General features: G+C 42.8%; 2 protein-coding genes across 5 annotated transcripts in view; both read right to left on the reverse strand.

Moving 5' to 3' along the window:
• The window catches only part of kcnip4a (potassium voltage-gated channel interacting protein 4a), a 172,484-nt gene extending 164,508 nt beyond the window's left edge, over positions 1 to 7,976 (reverse strand). For 2 of the 4 annotated variants that reach the window (XR_007448563.1, XM_049567793.1), the window contains exon 1: positions 7,777 to 7,976. Coding sequence is in view for 2 of the 4 variants with exons in the window: in XM_049567793.1 (XP_049423750.1) it covers positions 7,777 to 7,837 (61 nt within the window). In the remaining 2 variants the exon portion in view is untranslated. The remainder of the gene's footprint in view (positions 1 to 7,776) is intronic. The other 2 variants (XM_049567797.1, XM_049567794.1) reach the window with 2 other exon arrangements.
• A 9,971-nt stretch (positions 7,977 to 17,947) lies between these two features.
• Positions 17,948 to 26,140, reverse strand: part of adgra3 (adhesion G protein-coupled receptor A3) — a 34,366-nt gene continuing 26,173 nt past the window's right edge. Inside the window, exons 10-19 of the mRNA XM_049567900.1 lie at positions 25,976 to 26,125; positions 25,328 to 25,486; positions 23,798 to 23,965; positions 23,431 to 23,638; positions 23,029 to 23,237; positions 22,582 to 22,706; positions 21,978 to 22,101; positions 21,242 to 21,387; positions 20,434 to 20,529; positions 17,948 to 19,709 (exon numbers count right to left, since the gene is read on the reverse strand). Coding sequence (XP_049423857.1) covers positions 18,263 to 19,709; positions 20,434 to 20,529; positions 21,242 to 21,387; positions 21,978 to 22,101; positions 22,582 to 22,706; positions 23,029 to 23,237; positions 23,431 to 23,638; positions 23,798 to 23,965; positions 25,328 to 25,486; positions 25,976 to 26,125 — 2,832 coding nt within the window. The 3' untranslated portion in view covers positions 17,948 to 18,262. The remainder of the gene's footprint in view (positions 19,710 to 20,433; positions 20,530 to 21,241; positions 21,388 to 21,977; positions 22,102 to 22,581; positions 22,707 to 23,028; positions 23,238 to 23,430; positions 23,639 to 23,797; positions 23,966 to 25,327; positions 25,487 to 25,975; positions 26,126 to 26,140) is intronic.

Below are 26,140 nucleotides of genomic sequence, written 5' to 3' on the forward strand. Positions count from 1 at the left end.
CAAGCAACATACATGATACAAACCATGATGGAGATGGGTTTGCCTTTTCAATGGCACATACAGCAAATGGCACAATTTTTAATTTAATGTGAGCTCTTCTTTAAACACAGGCATATTTCTACGGTGACAATCTGATTTACTTGCAAGTGCCTGTTTTCTGCCCAACATGTTCATGGAGGGCCCACCATCTCTATGGGCCCCCTCACCCCTGGGGCCTCAGCGCAACTGCCCTGCCTGCACTGTCTATATTTGCACCCCTGTATTCTGTTGTTTTATCAACACTTCAACGTTGCGTAAATGTTGTTAACTCCATTTTGCCACAGACTCACAGAGGCAGTAAACTATGTAAAGACATTTTGCTCTTGCTGAATCGGACAAGGCAGCTACAGCTACAGCATTTAGTCAATTAGCATTATTAGTCAATCAGCAACAATTTAATCATCATTGTAAGTATTTGTCAAAGGAAAAATGCTCAGTTTCACAATTTTCAGCCTCTAAATTGTTAATATTTCCTTGACAGATGAATCTGTAATGAAAAAAGCAGCTTTATCATCACTAATTATATGATTACATGCAATTATATTATTGTAACCTGGCCTGGTACATTATGTAAATCAAAAACAACACTTTTTACATGTCTAGTCATGTTAGTATATAATACAAGGGATGTGCACAGACCAACAATTGACTTGATGTCAACATGAAATATAATCTGCTATGACAGCCAAAAGGGCGAACAGAGGCGCCCTCCTTTAAAGTCAATACAAACAAAGTATACAATAAGTTACACAATAAATATTGTAGTGACATCTGCCCACTGAGTGCAGGCTTACAGCTTATTAACTGGCTGACAAGTGTGTGAAAAGGTTCTTCTTTACCACAGAGACACCATTTTCTCAGTACAACCACTTGGTGTCAGCCTTGCACACTGCATGGATACCACAGCTACCATACAGTCCACACACTCCTTCCACGATTTTCAAGGTTGAATCTTAGTTGACATAACATTGTTAAATATCTACAGATAATTACTTAAGCCACTGTGGATAAGTCTACTGACAATCATTGCTGTTTTACGCCAACTGTTGTTATATTCCAATCTATTTTCAGGTCTACTGTAATTAACAAGATGGACTCAGGCCGGCATATGGCTTACGTCCGTATGCTTCACATGTCATAATCTCCCATCGGAACGACAGATATGTTTCGTATTGTGTAGTCTATATTAAGTGCTGGCAGTTCTACCCCGGAGGACGTGGATGTTTGGAGGGACTAAAGCCCAGAATAGGCTTTTGAGGACCCAGCGCGCGTTGGGACGAGAAGAAAGACAGACGGACCCTCCAGTTGGCCACTCATGCCAGGCCTGCCTCCACATATGGCCTGTATGATGTTCAGCTCTGACACCATTTCATCAAGGACTCCTTGGAAAGACTCATCCTACCAGACATACTGCTGCTTCTTCAATGTTAGCTCCATAACTCTTTTTTGTTCAGATTTTCTGAGGCAAAGTGCAGAGTAATGTTGGGGGAGTGAGGTGTGACGAAGTTGGAACTGATCTAAAAGCACAGTAATGCATTGTTTGTGCTTATTTGTAGAATGATAATAATCCAAGCAGATGTAGTGATAAATACAAACGATTGCTAATTTGTGCAGGTTATGTTTAAAGTCCCAGGATATCAAAGAATGTTCCAACAGAGCAGAGCATAGTGGGAAAACAGTCAACAGCCGAACCCATATCATAAAACTAATTAAATTGCCTTTATGCGAAAATTAAGTCATAAGTCAGGACAGTAAAGTTGCCAGTAATCATTAATTTTATATTGCAGATTATCCTATGGATGTGTAAGGTGCTGCAGCGTTACCCAGCATGCACTAAAAAGCAGGGATGCACCAATCTAATTCAGATAATACTGGCTCAAATAGCTCGATCGGGTATCTGTGGCAATGGGGCCGATCTATTCTTTTTACATCCAAATACACATGCACATAACTACGTCAAGCCTCAACACACAACAGCTTGCTGATTACATACATGCTGTGTTCACACTACAAGCAACAATGCAGCAGTGTGACCAGCCACATAATTGGCAAGTTGCTGCCGAAGTGTTGCTCAAGCACTCATTAACATAGTTTGCCGTCACGGGCTTGTGTTTGTCTGCGAATTCAACAAAACACCTGCACTGGACATCATCTTAAATTTGTATTTGGTTCATTTAGCATTACAATACACGTTAAGCTAGCATAGAGTCAGTAATCTAAGCTAACTAACACAGAACTAAAGCCAGAAACAAAATATATGATTGGTTGAAGCTTCACTGGAAAAAGTTAAGGCCAGCTCAGCTTTTGTTTGTAAAGCCTCACGTCCATTCATATTGAAACGCGGGTGTCAGTTTGTAGCTTCATGTCACCGGCTTCCATTGAAAATGACTTGTAGCCTGTTGCTGTATTGCTCATAGTGTGAACACAGCATGATTCAAGTCGTTTCCACGCAGTGAAGCATACAGCTTATTAAACACAGGTACTGGATCAGCAGGCCTACTCAGTAACAGCCAATACACCCTGGACAGGTTTCCAGCCATCACAGGGCCCCAGAGCAAGCTGTTGAGAAAAGGAATGGAAGAGTATCACTACGCTCACTTTTGCTTTACTACATTTTCCTCTCATGTAATGTAGCTTACAGTTTTGTTCGTCTGTGGAGGTTCAGTGTCCTGCTAAAAGACAATTATAAAGCAGGGGTTCCCAGCCTGAGAATCAGAACCCACACAAGAAATCACAAAAGGAAAATCACTTCAAATTAACTACTTGGAAATGTGGGAATTAAACCTGCAACTTTCTGACTATGGGACAGTGACTGTGACTGGCAAGCCACTCTGCCACAATGCAGAACGTCATAACTGATAAACGACAAAAAAAAAAAAAAAAGTTATGCAATCAATCCTTTATCAGACTGGAAAAATAGCGAATACAGAGCAACTGTCTGATGCTGCACACTGTGTTAAAATGTTAGTGGCATACTTAAACTAAAAATAGATGGACATTTTTCACAGTTGCTTAAAGCTCCGAAAGGCATTTCCTTCGTCTTCCTTCCAGTCTGAAGAAATGCCACAAACGTCTTGGCAGGTCAGTCAGTTCATTGCATATTGAAGCAAATTCTGCTCATCAGAAATTTAACTCACTGACTCTCCTTATCCGTCAGAATGACAATAAACAATATTATTAAATATCTATAAAGATAAAGATTATGCATATTACAGAGTTAAGAGAAACATTATTCCTTGTAACTTCTTTAGAGGTACGTTCTTGAGTTGTTGGAAGACGCACTTCAATTTCTGAACAGAAAGGTGAGAAATGTCAGTTGACCAAATTTTCTTTTTTTCTGCTATTCTTCTGAGCACCAGGGAATGTGATTTATCTTCAATATGACCTTGGCACAAACAAAGAAAGACGCGTTTGCAAGCTGAGGCCAAGCATTGCCACCCAGTTGGCATGGGCTGTTTGGCACTCCATGCAAGGAAGTCAAATGGAGTGAATCTGTGGCATAAACAAGCCTGCGGGTGGAAGTATAAACATGAAAGGCGGGCCACTTCTTTAAGCCTTCAGCAATCATAAACAAACACCTTATGTTCTGCTGTCCCTATAGTTATCGCCACAGCAACGATGCTCCAAACACGAGCTTCACTTTTACACCCCGATCCGTCATCCTGTGTCTCAATCACCGTCTTCCTCCACCTCTCCCTCTTTGTCCCCTGTATCCTAACCTCATCCTTTTTTCCTTCCACTCCTCCTTGCCTTATTCTTCTCTGGCCTGAGTCCCAAGGCAGATGGTCCATGCAAGCAGATGCTCCCCACCCAGTCTCTCGAAGGGAAAAACAAAGGCTGGATCCAAAGCAAACAAAATCTGCTGGAAGGTGCCCAGGAGGCGAACAGGAAGTTCGTGGTACAATTAATCCCAGATTTGACCAAGGACCGTCTTTTTATCGACAGGTAGAGGAAAAGCGCACAGGTGGTCACAAAAACAATCTACCGATGATGAAGACGTCTTTCTGGGTCCCATCTTGATGCTAAGGAGTACAATTAACTTCACAGCAGTTGGTGTGCCATTAAGACCATCTGACGTGCCAAATCTGACTGTTTAATACATCAAATGGTCCAATTTGAATCTATTTATAGAGTGAAGTGACTATAAAACTAGGAAAACAAATATGAAAAATCAGCGATCCCTGCAGATGTCTTTATCGTAAAACCTTTATTGATTTCTCTTCATCAAGAGGTGCAAAGCAAGACTAGATAAAGTCACACAACTACCTCTGTGATTTTCACAATTAGAAATAAAAACAATGCTACCTGAACATGCTGTCAAAATAGGTCTTTTATAAAGCTGCCACTTGCTAAAAATGTCAAATTATGAGTCTCCTTTTAAGGAGTTTATTAGAATAATCTTTCTGCCATACTTTGAAATCACCGTCACAATGTAATTTATTCCAACAACAAATCAAACAGCACATTTTTTTTGGCAGTAACACAAAGACAGAAAACCTTTCAGATCGGTGATCCTGCACAGAGCACTGTCAAAACTTTCCTCTGAAAAACTGACACACACACCATTCTGCTGTGTGACAGATTTAGAGCAGTTTCTTCAATCTGTATCTTTACTTCGCTGTGATCTCGGGACCACTGGCTGACAGCTGCTGAGAAAACACACACCGCATGTGGTCAGTTCTCCACATCACAAAAGCTCAAAACTGACATCTAAGAACAGACTAAATACACTATGGTTGCCTTCTTGCCTCTGCAAAACAATTTCGTGGATTTTAGCACAAGCACTGCGGCATATTATTCAAGGACATTCGAAATTGTGTTTTTCTAGACAACTTATATATTATAAGTTATAATTAGCTATATTTTTTAGGCCATCTTCAATCACTGTGTCACAGAACCTAACGTTCAATAAAGTAAGTGGCTGTTTTTGTCATAACATGCACCAACAAACCCTGTAAACTCTGTCCTGAAATCTCAATGACTCAGGGATAGCATTAATAAATGCTGCTAATGGGTTGTTGCCCTTGGTTGCATCACTGTCAAAGCACATAACACAGTGGCTCAAACATTAAAATCCTGACTCAGTAGTCCTTAATATTGATTATTTCAGAAAAGTTCTGTTTGTCCTCAGCGTAATTTGTTCAGTCATGCATATGCAGATTTGTATTGTGGCTGACCTTCTGGATCTTTAACGCTCCGACTTAAGCTTGCACTGGTCCCTACGGGTGCACTAACATTGCATATATCTTGGGTTGTGTCTTGACTGACAGCAATATGCAAAGTTTTAGTGTACTGCTGTTAACTAACGTAGCAGGTTGAAACATAAGCCAAAGGAATTCAATGCAAATCAGAGTAAAACAGCTATGAGGTAATGCCTTACGGTAACATTTTTACTGTTTGCTTTTCATTAATTAATGTTGTTTAGCATTTTTCAAAGCCCTGGACATACACTATGAGGCATAATTGGCTATGATAATTCATACTGACCTAAAGAAACCCACAACGGACACAACTTGTTCTCAACAATTTCAGCACATAAGACGGAGCTGGCCATGGTGCTGAAAGTAGCTCATTCAGAACAATAAACCTTACGGGGCTGCGTTTCATATATCGCCTTTTTGAAACTCAGGGATACGGCACTAAAAGCAGAGAAATGTCTAGGGGAGCCGTTGGCACGCACCGACAGAAGTTGCAATGGTGATCTGAGAGAGCTCCAAGGCACTGATGCAAAGAACCACTGCACCGAGGAAGCAGCTCTTGGGAGGATCAGCTCATGGCTGGGTGGCTATAGCATTTTTGTGGGCGATCATTGCATTTTAAGATTTCCCTGAGGAGGGATCATGATGTGGTAGCCCACCGGTGACAAAGCGGTGGGGGCTTTAGAGTGTGAGGGAAGAAGAAAGGATGAACAAGCATATTGAGGAAGAAATACATATGTGAAATAATTTGGTTTTTCCCTACAAGAATCAGCTATTACTAAAAAATAAGGCCAGAAACAAAAGCAGTGCATATTTCACTCCCCCTCAATTGACCCTCTGAAATGTAAGTCCTCTTACAATGAGAAACTCGGTCAGGAGTGCCAATTACAGCAAGCAAGGGAGGCTGCTGGAGGCAAACTATAGTTAAACCCCAAACCTTTCAGAGTGAGTAAAAATCAAAGTTAACAGTTATAAAAATTTTAAAATAAGCTACTTCTGGACAGAGAACAGCAATCAATATCCTTCAATAACACAACACTTGTTTACACTCTCATCCTGCAGTATCCTATGACTGAGAAATTAGAGATAACAGACTGTAACCATCAGATGGCTTCACCACAACTAATGACTTATCCGGTCAAAAACTGAACATGATGTTCTCTGGGCTCATATCCACAATGATCTGGATTATTCAGCCCCTTTAGAGGCATTTGCTAAAGTCTGCATGTTCTCATTAGCTGCAACAAGTTTTACCACTCAATAGCAGTTATTTGAGCAGTTGCGTACAATGTTGTTTTCCATTTTTCACGCCGTTAGTGAGAGAAAATCTAAATTCTGGACACACGTTGCTGAAGGGGTATTAAGGTTTGAGAGGAATACCTCTCAACAGCTCAAAATCCTGACACGAACAACAACAAAAGGATAATTAGAAGTCAATTAGGTTTGCAAACAAACATTAACCTGAGCCAGGAGTGATGAGCAGTTAACTGCTCTTGTGGCTCTGAGAGAGGCGGTGAGGAGCCTGAGGGGAAACCTATGGACTATAACTGAGTGATCATTATTCTGGATGCCAGCCAAGTACTGTGGAGGGGGGGGACCCAGGAGAGGATTTGTTCTGTACTGTACTGAATCCATTATACTCTTTTTTTTTCACTGATGCCCATGTGCCCATATACTCAAATTCAGCTATCACAAGGGGGTTCAAAAGTTTCTTGCATACAAAGTGTGGGCTACAGCTGCAGATAAACATAAGCAACCAACTATCTTTAGTGCAACAGGGATTTCTAAACCTTACCAGCCAAAACAATGAATGCCTGGAGGTGAAATTATTCAGCAGGAACAAAACTAAACAAAAATTGCTGCTGCCCAGTTGAATTTCTGACAAACTGAACATAGTCGCCCACACAAACAGACCATCTACAAAGCATGTTTTCCTTTCAAGAGAAGGCAAAAGTCCAGACATGACTCCACACAAAAGGAAACACATTTATGATGCAGAAGCATGCGAGCTAAAGTTTGGAGTGAGAAAAAATTAGGCTACGCCATACTCCATTTAAAAAAATCACCAATTTAATGTTGCCTTTCACCAACGGCACAGGTAAAAGAACGATAATCACCTGTCAGTCACTTGTATAAAGTTTAACGTTACTAATTGAATTAAATTGCAAGCTACCCCCATTACCAGTCTTTTTAGCTTATATACGAACGTTGAGGACAGTGTGAGATAAGCTAGTTAAAGTTAACGCTAACGTTAACATTCAGTTAAGTTAGCTAGTTGTGTAACTTAACCGCTGCTTTTTAAAACAAAGTAAGTGTTCATTGTTACATTAATTGAAAGCCGAATGAAAGAGGAATCCTGTAATCACATTAAAAACTTATTTTCACTGTACCCAGTCGATATTTTCGACCAAAAAGCAAGGCAACATTAATTTGTCATTTTTCTACCTGAAGTTTTGCCTGACGTTTTCTCCACGCACAGCAGAACAACCGTTAATCACCCAATTATCGGAAACGCCAAAACATGCGACCACTGTCCTACCAGGTGAAGAAACAGCAGCATCCACCCGGCCAGAAATGGTCTCCACTTTCTTTGTGTCCATAGTTTTTCCGACGGTGGACTTTTAGTTTAGTCGTAAGAGCCTCGTCTCGGCCACGGGAGCTCGTCGGCACCGACTTGTCAATGGCTGGTACTAGTTGCTGCTCATTCAACTCCCAACTTAAACACCGTGAAGCAGCGCGGGAGCCCTGCTCGTGCACCAGCGGCGGAAGCGCGCATGGTGGGGATGGTGTGTCTGTGTGGTCTCAGTGTTTCATGAATTATGGTATGTATTGCTGAAACGATTAGTCATTTAATCTTCCACTAACAATTCAGATAGATTTACTGATTAATTGTTTATAATTTATGAAGAAAATTACAAAATATTTGCTGTTGAAAAGTGCTCCTCTGTTTTGCATTATTGCAAATTTCATGTTCTTGGGCTTTGGATGGTTGCTGAGCAAAAGTGACCTTTTAAAGAGATTAATCAATTAATATGGAGCATGGGCGGATAATGAGATAATGGGTGCCTGGGCACAGATTAGCAAAGGGCCCCACCACCTCTCCAACAAAGGAGCAAGAAACACAGATGCTGGGGTGGCTTTGTGTCTCTTTGTGGTCATTTTGAGTCTCTTCCTGGTCGTTACAAGGCCCCCAGGACAACACATTCTCGCTCCGACCTCGTCACATTTTGACGTGTGGTCATGGATTTCCACGTCTACGTACAACGTGCAAGGTACCCTGGCCGTGTTGGTTGTTGATGTTCTGGGACATCATGTAAAGCTCTGCCTGTTACATGCATTGTCTTCTTTCAAAATACACTTTAGTTTTCACAGGAAATTTAACGTTCACATACAGTCTCTTTCAAGTTATGCACTACGCCAGTACAACACCACGAAATGACTTTTTTTTTTCCCTTCAACAACAAACACACATAGTTAGGTTTAGGCAACAAAAACACGTGGTTAGGTTTAGGTAAAAAGAACAGGGTTTGGTTTTAGAATCTTAAGGGACACGAACACCGCTCTCTCGCGTGAATGTCGTGTTTGTTGGACCCATCCACCATCCCTCTGTTGGACTTTCACTGCCTTAACTTTCGACCTTGTCTTGCCGAATTTCCCCCTGACGCCACCAGGCACCCTTAAACTATACTGGCAACCCGCCGTGTATCATGCTGACATTAAAGGAAGCCTTTTTTCGTTGCTTTCTGACGCCACAAGTCACTGCCTAAACGTTCTATTTTGAACACTTCATAGGGAGACCAGACTCCCCAGGAAGTGCGTCAACTTCTCAAAGTCAAGTTTCATAGTGGCAAAAAATTATAGCTGGCTCTTTGTGATGGCCCATCAAGCTCTTGGTGCGAGCATGAAACCCACACTGTCAAACCACACGCCCTGAAGCAACTTTATAAAATTCGTGGAAAAAGCAACTTCAGTTAGACACAGACAGAGGGGTCTACAATATGTGGTTGAAAGATATATCCATGATGTCAAAATGGCTCAGCAGCAAAAAAAAGTTTACAAAGACAAAGATAGTAAGAAGCTAAAGCCAAACTGAAAAGCAAAAGTAGCATGTGTATACATTCAAAAGGCTATACCTTCAGTAGCTAGCTAGCTAGCTGTCTAACCCCACAATGTGCAGGGTTCGATTTTGCTTTTGGAGCAGGGCAGAAATGTATATCTCCTTCCATCCTCTCCAGGTAACGAGTATCATTAATACACAACATTCCCCAGGCACAACATTTAATTTGAAATCCACCACACCAGCCTGAAAATGAAGGAACCGGATCCTTGTCGGAGCTGACAGATGCTATGCTATGATTAGACAGTCTGTACTTGAGGGGCTGAACTTAGCAAAGTTTCAGTTACATCAATATGTGATGCCCTCCAGCCCAAAAAGACATTTTCCTATTGATTTACATGGCAAAATAGCCATCTGTAAATCAGTGGATACATTTTTTTTTTGAGCGCCACAACCCCTGTGAAATTACACATTTCGCGATCAGGGTTTAATCTATTTGGTCTGATAACATTTGGAAAGTCTGGAAGAGCTGCATGATTTAATCATTTTATGGCTCTTCAAGTTAATAGAGCGCTAAACCAGAAGTAGGCGGCTCGGCTGGTGGAAGTCTCTAATGTGCTCTATGGGCCGCACTTTGGCTTCATGCACCACTTACCAACTTTCATAGCAATGATCAGGGCCAATGCTGTATCCAGATCCGTTTATACATCCATGGTCAGTATGTGTTAATTTGACATTTGATGTTTAGCAAGTGAAGGCTAGGGGGGCCCCTGACAGTTTGGGCCCCTGGACCTGTGCCTGGTAGGCCCATGAAGTCATCCACTGAGATTCAAGAGGAAAACAATATATAAAAGCAGATGAATTCATAGTGATAATTATCCTTACTTGCGGTCTTTATTATATGTTTGAAAAGTGACTCACAGTGTGGTTTGTTTGGCATGCCATAGGCTGCATTAAACTTTTAAGCAGTGGTTCCCAAAGTGTGGCTCAGGGACCACCATGGGTCTTTAACAGTGTTTTCATCATAACTCTCTCCACTCCACTCTCCCAACTCACCACAGACAGTTTAGACAGTTACATAATTCTGCGCCAAGTTAAATCACTTTGGGATGCTGCCTGATAAAATGGGAGTCTGCAGACAAATGCACACATAGGCCACTGACAGCAGAGGAATCACACACATTCAATGCACAGTATTCAAAATGTTTCTTTTTCTATCTTGCATGCAGGCAAACTGCAGTATAAACAATATGTCAGCTACTTGACAGAACAGTGTGTCTGTAAACAGGCCAGGAGATTTTCCGCACATACTGTAGCCACACAATGAAAAAAGCCCGCTACAGCTGACAATAAAGCCCACGATGAAAAGATAAACCCAAAATAAATCAGACCTCCTCTTAGCAAGCCAAGACAACTGTCAGCTATTTTGAAGATTAGAACATTTTTAACAACATAGCACATCTGTTTCATGGCAGCGAAGAAGGAGAGTCTGCAAAGGATTGTTTCACTGCCTCCCAAGAATACCACAAAGGATAGAGTTTTGTGTCTCACTGTAAAACACACACTCAGTTCAGTCGAACACAATAGACAGCTTTAGACTAATCATGAAACAGGAGGCGATTTACTCAGCTGGTATTATGGGAAATTGCTGACACCTCAAAAAAAACAAGAGCTTCTTCCTTAAACGATTTTGATGTGCGCGTTGGAGCAAGTAGCCACTTTGAACCTCGGTGTATATTTTTAGACATACTTATTTCTGGAATATGCATGAATTATATGCAGCAGATGCAAAAGAAAGTATGAACCAGGTGCTAGCAGATTTATGAAAATAAAAAGGAGTCCAAGAGCTGTATAAACTAGTAAAGACAAGTGTTGGTCGAGGTGAAAGGTGCATATAAACAGCAGCTTGCCTGATGTTTGATGTATTGTCTTTATGCCCTGTGAGCATCTTTCTATTCAAAGCGTTTAATCAAATCTGAAAACTGTTGTGAGATTATTGCCCGGCACTGCAATAAAACTTGTTTAGCCCTTTAAGCGAATCTGTTTAACTTTAATAAATGCTGATAATAAATGCTACAACGTGGTGTAGCAGTCGTAGCTACAGGGAGAAGCAATAAAGTTAGTGAACTGACTACACAGTAATATCTATGTAAAGTTTGCTGATGTTAGCCCCTGTAAGCTACAGGTCATACCAGAGCGAGTAGGGCTACAGCAGTAAAAAGCCTGAGCTTATTAAATTCAGCAAGGGTGTGCTGTATTGCTTATGAATTAAAGATTCCATTTGTAGAGGGGAGAATATGGTGTTTCTTTTTTTAAGTTAAAACGTCTCACTTTTACAGGGCATATCAGCAGTTTCTTGTACAGTCTGACGCGGTAGTCGCATCCATTTTCTACTTTTATTAAAGTGTGTTAAATCTAATTACCTATTAGCTTGTCATTAAGGTTTGACATTTTGTGTGCTAGTGTGTTTTCCTATGGAAAGTTGGATGAGAAGCTCAATACTGTTGTCATATTTTTCTGTTAAATATGAAGCTAGCAGTGGGTTAGCTTAGCTTAGCTTAGCCTAGCTTAGCACAAAGATTGGAAACAGGAGAAAACAGCTAGTCTGGCTTAGTACAACTAAATCTATTTACCAGAGGTGGAACCAAGCCATTGTTTTGCAAGTCACAAGTAAGTCTCAAGTCTTTGTTCTCAAGTCCCAAGTCAAGAGAGACAAGTCCCGAGTCAAGTCCCAAGTCCTTAACTTTGAGTTCCGAGTCCTAAACAAGTCACAATTTGCTCTTCAACAAATTATTTATTTGCTAAAACAAGTTTGCTATATAGTTCCTTGACGTTAGCTGTTGAGCTTATGTTAGCTCAGCATTAGCTACCTAACTATGTTTATATTAGCCTCAACTTTTATGTTCTTTAGGCAACTTAAAATGTCAGAGTTCTGGTACCAAAGTTTTTCCGTTTCTTCCTTCATAATTTCTGACACGCATGTTTTGCATAATGCAAGTTGGTTTTTGTTGACCAGTGTTTGTACGTGAATGTAATTTTCTTTCGTGTAATTTTTTTCTGGTGCTCATTAGCATACGTTAGCTCTTCATGATTCTCTTCTGTAGCCTGACTGCATGCTGTCGGACTTTTAAAACTTATGGCAACTTATGGAAAGGTATCAAGTTCTTTTTTTTTAAAATTGAAAGGCTGAAGTTTAAGTAAAGTCATGAGTTATTGGTGTTAAAGTCCAAAACAAGTTGCAAGGTTTTTTTTTATTTTTTTTAAGTCAGGTCCAAAGTCAACCAAATTTGTGACTCGAGTCTGACTTGAGTCCAGGTCATGTAACCTGAGTCCACACCTCTACTGCATTCCAAACAAAACTCTCAAATTTACATATTGTGTCTTGTTTTTTTTTTGACCCACACAAAAAATATAGCATTAAAATAACAATTATGCATGGGATATTTCCGTGCTCTTTTCATCCTGTTTTCACATTTGTGCTACGCTAAGCTAACCGGCTGGCTATGGCCTTGTATTTAATGAACAGTTATGAGAGTGGTATTGATATTTCCCAAAATGTCAAACTTTAGCTTTACTTTTGCTGTAACTTTATAATAAATTGCTTTTGTATGCCCACAATAATCTCTTTAACACAGATAAGTCAAAGAAAATCTCTTCACACTGTTCAGTATTTGGAAACCTCCATCCACATATGTCTGAAACCTTATCACAAACCCTACATAGCTCAGACAAGACAGATGCATTCCAATAGACAACCTTCAATTTCTGAGACGTGTGTATGTGAGGTGGCTACTGTCTGCAACTGTCACCATGAACAATGAGTGATACTGTTTTTGAGGAGGCTATAAATAACAGAGCACCTGGACAGAAAGATGAAGCCAAAATCTGCTCAGACAGACTGGCACAGGTAGATGGATGGCAGTGTGAGGGCATTAATGAGAGCACAGGTCCACCAACACATGGGGATGAGAGCTCTGCAGATGGCTTGATGTCATCATTATATGGCGATGTGTGTATGTGTGTGACTTTGCGAAACAAGATGGGAAATGGCATTGGAGAGTGACTGAACCTCATTTTTCCTGATAATTATAGGAAGAATTTGGAGGCAAAACAGCAACATATTTATGTGAGTCTGTCGAGGTCTTTGATATGACACTTGTGGACAATTAGTATATTATTTTAACATATAATTAAAGTCCAGGTAGTCTGATAACAAAAAAGGAATTATCACTCGAAAGCACTTTGGAAAACTATTTCAGTACACACACACACACGCACTCAAGTGTGATTCTGATCTAATGATATCAAACCAGTAGCCGAGCCCTCCTCTCTTCGCACTGCCCTCTCCCTCGAGATCACCAAATGAGCATCTATTTCTGTCCTGCTCTCTGATAGTGCCCAAAGTTTAATCATGATATATTTTGGTTTGCACAAGGTCTCTGCGCTGTGTTTAATGAGGAGACTTTGCTCATATTAGAATCCCGTCTCTTCAATTCAAACGCACAGTGAAAAAATGAACCCAACATCTTCATCACATACATTGCAGGGGTTTGAAAAGCACTGCAGGTTACGCTTTTATTTCTTTGGCACGCTACAATATCAGAGTCAATTATGAGGTGAAAATCGTAGCTGATTTAGCAGTCTTGGGTGATTTGACAGAATGAGATGTGGAGTTGTATTCTCCAACCGTTGACAGGCAGATTATTTATCTTATCTATCTTCTGCCAAGACACCTTAATCAATTTGAAAGAAATAAGACAGAAAGGTAAAGCATTCGTCTTATTCAGGCACAAGAATGACTGTCATAAAGGCGATCTCAGAAGCCATTAATGTACACTTACCAATGTAATTTAAAGAGGTAATGGGCTCTGTATCTTTCTGGTTTTGTCTTTGAGAAGTCATGGAACTGTCAAATGTGAGTTTAAACTTTAAGGACACAGCATGGCCAACTGCAGTAGAGACAAAAAATCCATTCAAGTTCAATTGTTTCACATTTAAGACGCAGACACAGAACTAGGATTTGTTTCACTGAGGAAATGTGTTCTGTGTTTCACCAGCTGGACAATAAATAACGACAACTTGACACGCCTTTGACATCGAGGTGGCCATCAGCAATTTCCATCGATCAGCCACAACATTAAAACCGCTTAAAGCTTAAGTGAACAGCATTGATCATGTCATTACAAGGCAATGTTCTGCTAGGAAGCCTTAGGCCCTGGCATTCATGGGGATGCCACTTGACACGCACCATCCACCCAAACACCGTTACAGACTAAGTACACCCCTCATGACAACTGCACTCCAGAATGGCAATGACCCCCACAGCAGGACACTGCGGCATGCCACACCACAAAAACTGCCCAAATTCCCAAGATCCCGATCTGACTGAGCATCCGTGGGATGTGCTGGTACTCCACGTCGCAACCCATAGAATTCAAAGTATCTGCCACCAACACCCTGATGCCAGACACAAACAGAGGTCCATGCTTCTACAGGTGAGAGGCCCCATTGTGTGACTTGGCTTCAACCTGTTGAGGTTTCGACACAGGACCTCCGGGGAACCGGCATGTCCCACAGATGCTAGATCGGATTGGGATCTGGGTAATTAGACACCCCCAGAGGTCCATGCCTCTGCAGGTGAGAGGTCCCATTGTGTGACTTGGCTTTGACCTCTTAAGGTATAGACACAGGACCTCTGGGAGACCGGCATGTCCCAAAGACGGTCAGTGGTCAGTGCCTTGAGTTTCTTCATGTTCCTCGGGCTTCTGCTCAACAGTGTTTGTGGTGCTGGCTGGGTCACTGCCATTAAGAAGTGCTGTTGCCACGAGGGGGCGTACTTAGTCTGTAACAGTGACAAGAGCACAAGGTGTCAACTTGGACTCCAAATTTCCCGATCCCAATCTGATTGAGCATCTGTGGGATGTGCCAGTACCCCAGAGGTCCTTTGTTCATGCTCAGAGGTCAGAGCCAAGTCTGATCCATGGTGGGGTCCAGGACCTGTAGAGGCATGGATGCAGAACCTCTGAGAGTGTCTTGTGGGGTCTAGCACCAAGGCGTTAGTGGAGGATCCTTTGAGTCCTATGGATTGCAAGGTGGGGTGCCGTCATGTCCCACGGATGTTCGATCATATTGGGATCTAGGGAATTTGTAGCATTCCTTTGGGCATTGTGCAGTTTTTGCAGTGTGGCATGGTGCAGTGTCCAGCTCAGGGGGCTACTGCCGCTGGAGAAGGTCATTGTCATGAGGGGTGTACTTTGTAACGGTAAGTAGATGGCAATCAAAAGAATGCCAGGCCCAGGACCCAAGACTTGCCAGCGGAACACTGCACTGTTGTTATTCGCTTCACCTGTCAGTGGTTTTAATGTTGTGGCTGATGAGTGGACAGCTAAGGTCACTTTAAGAGTTTACCCCCTGAAAACACCAACTAAAGACTGGAGTTTGAAACCCCTTCCCTTCTCTTTGAACTAACCTGCAGTGTACCTTCAATTTTAGTCATTTCATTGCTTTCCACCTTCAACTTACTGGAATCAGATGCATAACGTGGACAGAAAAGTTTCTCTTTTTCTGATTTAGTTTCCCCAAAATGCCTCTTTAGCATTATCAGCATAAAAACCAAGTTGGCATCGGAGAAATGCAAATTTGCAGACTGTCACATCCTTTGGCTCTGGTGACAGTGTGAGTAAGCTATTTTTGAGGGAATGATGTGCAAGTATATCCTGCAAGAATGAAACGTTTCTGATGAAAGAACGCAATTACTATTAATAATTCCAAAGTATCAATTGGCAGTTGGTGCTTAGTAGTCATTTGTCTTAGAAAAGAAAGTCGTTCAGTGTTACGTGCTTGAATTCAAACATTTGCAAAAGCTCTGACCTTAGTTTAAACACAGCCTGCATACTGATGTGACTCTGCCTCATTAGCAAATATTTAAATAAACTTACCAAACTACATAAATTCAACAATTATCTGTGCAGACAGCTGCTTGACAGTGACAGTGATCATCACAAACCCTGGATGCTAATGAATGCTTTAATCTATATGTCAGGCCTTGGAGGTTTTTGGGCTGATTAACACACCGCAGGTAAAAAATATTTTGGTTCCCCTGGACAGCTAGAGCCACCTAATTACAATCAGCACAGTCAGATGGCTTCACTCTCGAAAAAGTATCAATCTTCATTCCAGTGGCAAGTTTCCACAACAGAGCCAGATGCTTCCTCTGGGCGCCACGAGCAGCGATTGGAAAATGTAAACAACACATCACTTGTCTGACGCTGGTCGTCCCTGGGCCTCCTGGTAAGGAATAGAGCTCAGATATGCTCCACAGAGCGCACTAAGTGGAAACTGGGTGGAAAAGTGGAAGGAGGGATCGTCACTGTATCTGAAAATAGACAGCAAGTGATGCTTTGGCTGTTTGAGTATACTCTCTGATGTATTATTTCTGGGAGGTTTGATCTGACCCAAAGACTTCTGAATGAGACTAAGAAAAGATCTAAATGACTCAATTTGTTTTATCTTAATTTATTATCGATTTCTGCCCAAGGTGTCTCTGTGATCCTACAGCGGAGATACCATCAGTTTATTTGCCTTGATGAGCTCCCCCCCCCCACACACACACACTGCACAAACACCCTCCGATTGTCATTCCTGCCTCGCTGACAACCTTAGATGAACTTTGTAACAGATGGCAGCGCTAAAGAACCTTGGCAATTATTTGAAGATCACTCTTTCATGCCTCGAGGGAATCAGTGAGGCCGCCACTAATCAAGGCGTAACTGCTCTCTACATAATTCAAAAGTCTTATTATAATTTGTCACATCCAAGATGGCTGGGCAATATATCTTTGCCTGAGTGAAATGTGTGTTTTATTAATATGCCATTAATGAAAAATCGGAGCTATCGGAGCCTCCTGCTTCTTCTGTGACTGGGATGATCAGTCGGCGGCGATTACTGATCGTTTCTTAAATGTGGAGAATTGGGGGAATATTTTTCAGCACGACCACAGCCTTCACACGCGCCATTTTACTGTACTTATGTAAAGGATGCAAGTACTTCTTCCACTACTCTTCAGCTACCCTTAAAGCCTACAAATGCTGAGAACTGATTCGACGTCAAACTTGAGTTGCCCGTGGCTGTTGACACAAGCACCATGTCAGAAACATTCACACTAATCCATCTCCAGAGTACTCAGCAGTCGAATCATACTTTATGTCTGTTATATGCTCTCTGCCCAACAGGGATGTCAAGCTGTGAGTGGGACTCCAGTTCAGCTGTAGGCTGTGGAGGAGTCAGGAGCTACACTCCTCTCATTATTCTTTCTTCTCATGCCCTGTGAGTCAGCTGTCAATCACAGCCCGGGCATCAAGTCAGCGGGAGCCCAGAATGTACAGTGCGCTCATCAAATCTGCCAGCAGGCAGGGAGAAAACACCTATAGAGCCCAAAGCCACCAGCCAGTTGCAATTAAAGTGCTGCTCCACCGTGGAGGAAAAAAAAAACCTGAGGCCACCTGAAGGTCAGTGAAAAACCCAATTACCAGCTTGTCATATATTGTCAGCAAGAGTAATTCTTGGAAACAAAACAGCTCTGACTCACCTTTGCACTGGCTGCGGAGACCCAAGAGGAGATTGTGGGTGTTATCACAAGAATAAAAACTTTCAATTAAGTGAACAGAACTTTTTGTTTTTATTATTGTTGGGACAAACTAGAAAATGGAAAAAAATATTCCCAGGGTAGGGTATGCACAGGGCCACAGCTCAGACCATGCAGATTTATATACAGAACTCTGAAAACGGAATAAAAAGGCTTGATTAACAGTTATAAAAATAGACCATTTACAAAAACATATCTACAAAGACAGTTCAGTGGCAGTAATGGTTTGATCGTACGTGAAATTAACATACAACCCAAAAAAGACATTTCACAGTTTAAAGGCGAGAGCATTAGACGATGCAGTCTTTGGGACGGAAACTGTCGCTACACGGTAGTTTCATGTTTCCACAAGCCGGTCTTTATACTGGCTGTACTCTCTGTGTTAATCAAAGGCACTGCCTGTCCATTCTCTTTAAGTGTGCCGCCATTTTGAGTGACAAGGTTGAGCCCATACGACTTGGGCTGGCTTTCTAGTTCTGTGCCGCTGGGCTGCTCTACAGGACCAGAGTCTTTACTTGAGCTCGATTCTGCAGCAGGAGTCGCCCGCTCACTCTCCTCCGTCACCACTGACCCGTTCCCCAGGGTGCTGCCGCCTCCTTTGTCTGCGTAGCGGGAGCGGCGTGGCAAGCTTGCGCTGTCACTGCTGTCCTGCTGCATCTGGCTCTGATGCCGCTCTCTGTAGGCCATGTAGGCCGCCCGTCGGCTGTTGCGTGCTGCTACGTCATAATGGTGGTGACGCCTGTGTGGGGCGCTCTGCACGCTACCATCCACGCTGGTGGGGACGTCGTAGGCGTATTCTCGCAGCACAGTTAGTCGACTCGCCCTGTGCGCACGTGCTCTGTTTTTGTGGTGCCTGCCCGTGTGTCCGTTTGTGGCAGCTGCTGGGTTGTTGATGTTGTTCATCGGGCGGAACTGCACCTCAACTGGTGCTACGTGCATTTTGATTTCATTGTCTAGTGAATGTTCAGTCAGGCTGTTGTCCAAAAGGGCTGCACCGTTGGCGGTCACCGGGGCCGATGCCGACTTACACTGCGCAGCCTCTGCGTGCAGATTGGTCAGCTTGCTACCGTGGGCGGAGGGGCGCATGCTCGGGGCGCTCTTATTTGTGTAAGAAGAGTCTGCACTGCTGTGGCCACACTTTGTTGACTCCCCATCTGCCTTGCTCGCAGATCCTGCTGTGGATGTCATTGCCACGCCTGGCTGTGGCAGAAGGACATCCTCCTGTGCGGAGTAGGCTCGTCTCCCAGAGCAACAAGCCTGGGACCAATAGCGCCTCATATCCTGCCTGTTGACACAGTGATGCGCCACCATGAATGCCCCCAGTGCCAGCGCGGCCACCCCAAACAGGCAGGTGAATGCTAAGTCAAAGGGGTGGTCCTGCGATACAGCCATGGCCCCGAATACCCACAGGGCTGCATACAGCCCTAACGCCCCTGCAGCACCCATCAGCTGAGCGGCGAAGGTGTGCTCATTCTCCAAGGCCGCCAGTGGCACGGCGTGGGGAGCGGACACTATGGAGGATGATGCCTCGTGAGGCTGGAGCTGGAGAGTGAGGGGGTGGCAGTGGCTGCTGGGACCATCTGGCCCTGCCTCTGTGTTGGCTGGAGCCAGATGCTGCTGCTCTTCGGTCGGCTCCTTGAGCTCGTAACGGCGTTCAGGGTGGCGGCGCAACTGGAGCAGGATGCTGAGGAAGTACATGCAGTCTACAAAGATGATGAATCCTACTGGGCCGTAAAAAGCCCCGATACTGGGCTCCCATGCCATCCAGCAACTAGAGGGAACACAGACAGACAAGACAAATCAAACATTTAATTTACAGTATGATAACAGATGTGACGTTTAAGATTCTCAAAGACGTTTCACCCCTCAATTAAATCAAGTTCATCATTTAGCAATTACTGAAATTATATAGCACACTCTAAAAGGAAAATTGCCAACAATGCTCGTTAAAACAATACCACATCTCCTCATCTTAATCTGTCACCGTTATTATTTACTCCACAAACTTAAAACGACTCTCTGAGAAACTTTTGCGTCTCATTTTTAAAATAACTGTCCCATTACATTTAATAACACAGGCTGGATTCGTCTTGCTTGCAAGAAATTAATTAAACTCCAAAGACTTCATACAGATACGGGTCCAGATTTCTCAATTAGTCAGCCGCGCTGCACAATCTAAACAGCTGCTACTGTAGGAGCGGGGTGGAGGAGTTCGCTGTAAACTGGCAGCAGTTGCTTGTTGCTTGGATGCACATAACATTAATAGGCCTCCATAATCAGAACTTCAGGGAATAAACTTTTCCAACCCTCGTAAAAATATCCATTATTTACTAAAGCGATGCAGCCTGGCCGGTCGATAGCTAAAGCCAACTCCTCCTGAGGACAGAATGTAATGGGCCTGGATGCTCCTTTGTTAAATGTTATTGTACAGATAAAATGACAGCACATACTGAGAGAAAGGAGCCTTAATTGCTTCCTATAAAGGCACTACTTACTATGGTGCATTGGTCCGGCTGCCATAGTTTTTGATGTTAGCTGCTGCGGTGATCCCACACACAATGATGGGTATCCCTCCGCCGATTAAGTAGAACCTTTCGGAGAAAGCACAGAGAGGATTTCAGTATTTCTGATTGTGGGGCGACAAGCAGGCATGAGCTGGACACAGATGCCCTGTGGTATTTCAGGCCTCTACACTGACACCATGTGGCAGTTTCGCCAACACACATGGACACGTAAAACAAGAGAGAGCTCAATGACCTCTTCTCACTTGCATGTCAAGCAAAAATATATAAAGAATGTAAAGCTGACATCATTTTAAAACATGGCACAGCCTGTCATCCACCACCATCTTAAACCTGGGCTACATTAATGTTGCCTGCTCTGTCTTGCCTGCCGGTAAAGATAAAGATAGGTGTCAGGTATCTTCACACGACCTGATTATGTCAAACACATCTTCCGAAAAACATTCCCGTTTCTTCTGAACAGTTAGAAATCCAAGTGTAGTTTACATTGGCAGACTGCTATGATTTTATCTGTGCTGGCATGCTTGTGCAGATCCACGTCTAATGCAAAAGAAACAGAGGACAGCAAGAAATAAGTTTAACTTCCTCACTCACAGAAGGTGAGGAGTAGACACAGCAGCAAGATAGAACTGTGAGAAAGCTGTAATTAACAACAGCAGATCTCACCGAGTAGTTTACTGACAAATAACATGAAGTCTGCAAAGACATTAAGGCAGTAAATACAGCCTAAATGTCATAATTTTGTTCCTAGCATTGTAATGGAAGAGTTGTTGTATCATACCTCAGCATAGGTCGTGGTGGAGGGGGAGGTTCGTCCAGCTCTTCATAGCGCTTGGCCTTGCGTGTTACCTGCTTGTAAATGTTGCGTGCCGTCACGCCCACCCAAAGAGCGGTAGCCAGAGTTGAATAGTGCAGCAAGATACCCACCTAGAAGAGATCGCACCATAATATACCTGACATTTACAAAAGCATAAAGAAATGCAATCAATCTCCTTCATCAGAATGATAAAAGGCACCCGTTGTTAAATTCCCCCAATAAAAATAAAGATGATGGAATGCAGTGCGTAAGTATTTTAAATGGCATAATGATCCTTGAGCAATTTTGTATTGAGTATGTCATCGTCGGCCCAAGCTGAAAAATCACCCTGTGAGATATATCTTCATGCCAGAGGGGATTAAATAAATAAACAAAAAGTTCTCTGCCAAAATCCTTTATCCAGGTACTTTGTGCAATGAAATATGAATAAGTAATGTGTCTCAGTACAACACACCATGAGGGGAGGCGCAGGATCGCCCGCAGCCATGGAAACAATCTACTGTATCTTTCTATGCATCTTTTACTGTGTTTCCACAAGTTTTTTTTACAAGCCGAGTGAACTTCGCCAAAGGCAACTTTCTCCCAACATTTTTTTCCTTGAAAACATCTGAAGCACTTGTTCATTTTTCACCGCCGGCTGCTGAGTTTGGAGGCAAACGCAGCGGGAGTGTCGGGAGGTGTGCGGGTGGCGTATACTCACCGCTTGGCACGCACTTGCGTATCGCGTCTGATTTATGCCACCTACAAAGACCCCGCAGGTGAGGGAGACGTGGAAGCAGAGGTTGACCAACATGTGCCAAAACTTGCGGCTCACGCGGACAGACCTGAGGTCACAGAGACAGAAGATTACAGAATTAAAATGCCCTGATGAGCAAGCATTTCTTACTTATGGATGAAGCAATTGTTTATGTTGATCTAAATGGCGACAGTTTTGTCTTTACCCCACCGGGGCGAGGCAATGATACTGACAATATTCAGGGGGGGAAATTCTAACTTTTGGTTTCAGAAGAGTTTTGCAATAACAGAATTAAAAAAACATAAAGTTAAATAAATAAAAAATGGTGGTGGGAAATTTTGCACTTTATTACAATACCCAAATCCTATCACCAGGCTCTACACAAGCCTTTACTTAAACAATCCCCCAATCATTGTCATGCACCATTGTTTACTGGTGTCATCATATTAACAAAGGAAAAATGTAACTTAAAAGATCTGTAAGAAGTAAACACTAACACAATCAATCATAATTAAAGGAAACATTACAGTAGAAACAGACAGTAGTCTATGGAGCAGTCTCGTCTTACCTGTGATGGTAAATGTAGCTGATGATAATGGTGAACAGGCAGATAAGCAGTATGATAGCAGTGGCGTAGATGACCGGGTGCAGGGGCTGGATGCTTGGAGAGAAATACTCCACACTGCTGAGGTCCTGCGTGACAGATGAGGTGATAAATTCTCGGTTTTAAAGTATTATTGTCACTTCACGTCGCTACACGTTATAACCCAAGAGTTATCATGCTTATAGACAACTACAAAGTGCAAGCAGTATGTTTTCCTGGTTCAGTGTCATCTTATGAACCTTTAGTAGACTTGGCAGTATTTTGTAATGGCCATTAGAGAGCCAGTTAGCTAAAAGAGTACATGAAAGTGATTTACATTTAAAAACTCTCAATTGAAATTCAGGCCATGTTGATACGGATCAATGGAAGTCATCACTTTCCAAATGGTCAAAAATCAATAACCCAGCTTACCATCAGGAGGCCGTAGTTGCCCAGAGAGTTGCAGGATATGGTGGTAAAGTTGTCATGGTGGCCCAGGATACGGCAGCCGTCACTCTGCCATCCTCCGTGGCTTCCTGCCAGGCTGAAGTTCCAGCAGGCAGACACCGCGTCTGAGCCGCGGGCAAAGCGTCGCAGGGTGATGTTAACGGGTGTCCTCAGGACACGCAAAGACATGCCGTCTGGTGGTAAAACACAGACAGGAAGATCTGACAGTGAAAATCTGCTTTCAAGTTTTTATTTCATTGTGTGAAAATGTGTCTGCTTTATGAGTCAGTGTTATTATATCTCGGAATATTTTCACATTTCTTCACTCTGTTGTAAAAAAATAAACATATTAAACACTTGTGATGAAAGCAAAACACAATGACTCACCTATCTTGGCCATGATGACAGGGGTGGCAACACTCCTCCTCTTCCCACTATCAGCCAGCTGGGAGGAGTTGCCTGTGGAGGGGAAAAACTTGCCATTGCGGAGGCCCAGTAGATGGAGCTTGTAGACCGTGTCCTCCACCTGTCCAGGGAGTGCAGCCTGGGTAAAGAGAGACTGAGGAAGCTGCAGGGAAGCCTCCACGATGGTGCTCTATAGGGACAAAAGACACCAGCAAGTAAAAATGTATTCCATATTTTTCCTGTTTTGTTGATTTTTATGTGTTTACTGCAATCTGAACCAAACACCAAGAGAATACCTTGCCCACAGCAACCTGCTGACACATTATAATTATTTCTAGTAGGAGCTGACCTTGTGAAGGATGCTGGAGAATGAGCTGGTTGTGTTGCATTTGAAGGTGAGTTGGCGGTCCTGTCCAGGTGTGCGCTCGGGGCTGAGCCTCTGGAACAACATGCAGGTCATGCCGTTCCAGTCGTTGGCCCTGACAGCGTGGGCCTCCAGTGCTATGTTGGGGGATGTCTGGAAGGACAACAGGAACAATGAACTCTGACTCAATTCATTTAAAGGGACATTTCACCCAAAAATTATAAACACATATTTTAATCTCCCCTGTAGTGCTATTTATCACTCTAGATTGTTTTTGTGCGATTTTTTTGGAGAGATCAGCTGTAGAGATGTCTGCCTTCTCTCCATTTCAGAGGAACGAAAATAGCACTCGTGGTGCTCTAAGCACACAAAAGTACATTTTAAAAACTCTTTCAGTGATGTCTCTTTCCGGAAATCATGACCTGGTTACTGAAGATAATCCACAGATCTTGTTGTGAACAGTTTCATGTAGGAACTATTTTCTTTCTGCCAAACTAAACTCGCCAAACGTGTCATTAGGCACATGGAAGCGTGCATCTACTGTGCATTATCATGTTTGGTGTGTTTCCATTAAGAAACCTGCAACATCTACAACGTACCCCATTCTGCTTTTGTGTCCTGGGGCTGTTGGAAAGTAGTGTGGATAAGGAGCTGGCCTCCAGTTTGTTTTTTTCTTTGTCCTGGTGATGGGCACATCTGGGTGATGTTAGTAGCCTATATGTTGGATATATTTCCATTCACATCCCCTACAACTACAGAGCAACACTGGCACTGCGTTGCTCTCCACTCCACTCTCTTCACTGCTGTTGTAGCTGACTGTCATACCAGGAACCAGCAGGTGGGTCTTTCAGGTCCGTAGTATTAATTTGCGTACATCACAGTGAGTTCATCGCACACGATTCTGTTTGTTGTGCTAACTTCAACATTTGTTTATTGTGTTTCTTATCATAGGCCCACAAATATTCATCTGTATCTCAAAATCAGGCTCAGATCCTCTGCCTGACCCTCCCTGTGTCCAAGGCTGTTCATTTATTTTAAAAGGTCGAGGCTATTCAACTGTTCTATATTATCACACTATTATTGATAAAAGGCAGGATATTTAATAAGTACTGTTAATCACTGTATGTAACCTGAAATGAGTGGTAATAAACTGAAGCTTTTGTGCTTTGACCACCTGCTGTGAAACAACATGAACTTCATCCATTTGAAATTCCTATTCGTTCTTCTGAGGTCATTTTGGTGAACGAAAAAGTAGTGTAATAAGTAACTGATTACTCTACACAGAGAGTAATATTATAAAATAACTTCTACATTTCAAATGAAGGTAACTAGTACTATGTAATAAATTGCATTTTGAGAGAAACTTGCCCAACACTGCTACAGTGTTGATAGATAACCACTGCACAACAGCACCCATCAGCCAGGGCATCTGTGCGTGGACTTTGCATGTTCCTGTCAAGGTCAGGATAAAACTGCCAAAAAAATTCGGCCCATAGTGTTGTTGACGGGACTAACCAGGGAGAAGACCTGGGCTGTTGCCAGGCGGTAGACAGCAATCTTCTGGAGGCAGGCAATGATGCGGGAGCAGGCCATGGCCTCACGCTGAGCCATCCAGAGCACCCTCTCATCGGCCAGCATCAAGTTACTGGCCATGCTTAGCATCACCTCACCTAGCTGGGAGACAAGAATATCAACATGAGTGAATACACAAATATTCGTCAGCTAGGAAATTCACAGCACCGGCTGACTACATATAGTAGCAGCTCAAAGGATGGATGGAATCAGAAGACATGTATATCTTTAACCAGCATCTTGTTTGTATTAAACAGCCTTAAACACATGCTTAAGAGAGAGACTCATAGCTACGTGACGACATTTGAAGCATGGTGTCGCCCAACTTCATACTTTAAAATATAGCGTTCTTTGCTTACAGCAGTTACAACATGCTAGGAGCTCCTTTACTTTGAAAACTTTTCTTTTCGTCAGCCTACAGCTGTGCCCAAAGTCGTGACAAGACATCCTTTCTCATTAAACAACATGACAACAAACAGCTGTTGAGCATTAATCTATTTGTCCTTGAAAGGGGGTAATACACCAAAGACATGCATCGCATTCTTACGGTGAACATAAGCACACAGACACAAGAGCAACCATTATACTTACATCTTTAAACTTCTCGACAAACTTGCCAAACTTCTCAATCATCTCAGCCACAAAGATAATGTCCATCTTGTCCGAGAAGTTGGCAGCGTCTATTGTGTAGACCAACAGACGTCGGGCCCTGGCCACCACATTGCTCTCGTTCAGAGGCATCTGGCAGAAAGATAC

The sequence above is a fragment of the Epinephelus fuscoguttatus genome, linkage group LG23, assembly GCF_011397635.1.
Source record: "Epinephelus fuscoguttatus linkage group LG23, E.fuscoguttatus.final_Chr_v1".
Taxonomy (NCBI): Eukaryota; Metazoa; Chordata; class Actinopteri; order Perciformes; family Serranidae; genus Epinephelus; species Epinephelus fuscoguttatus.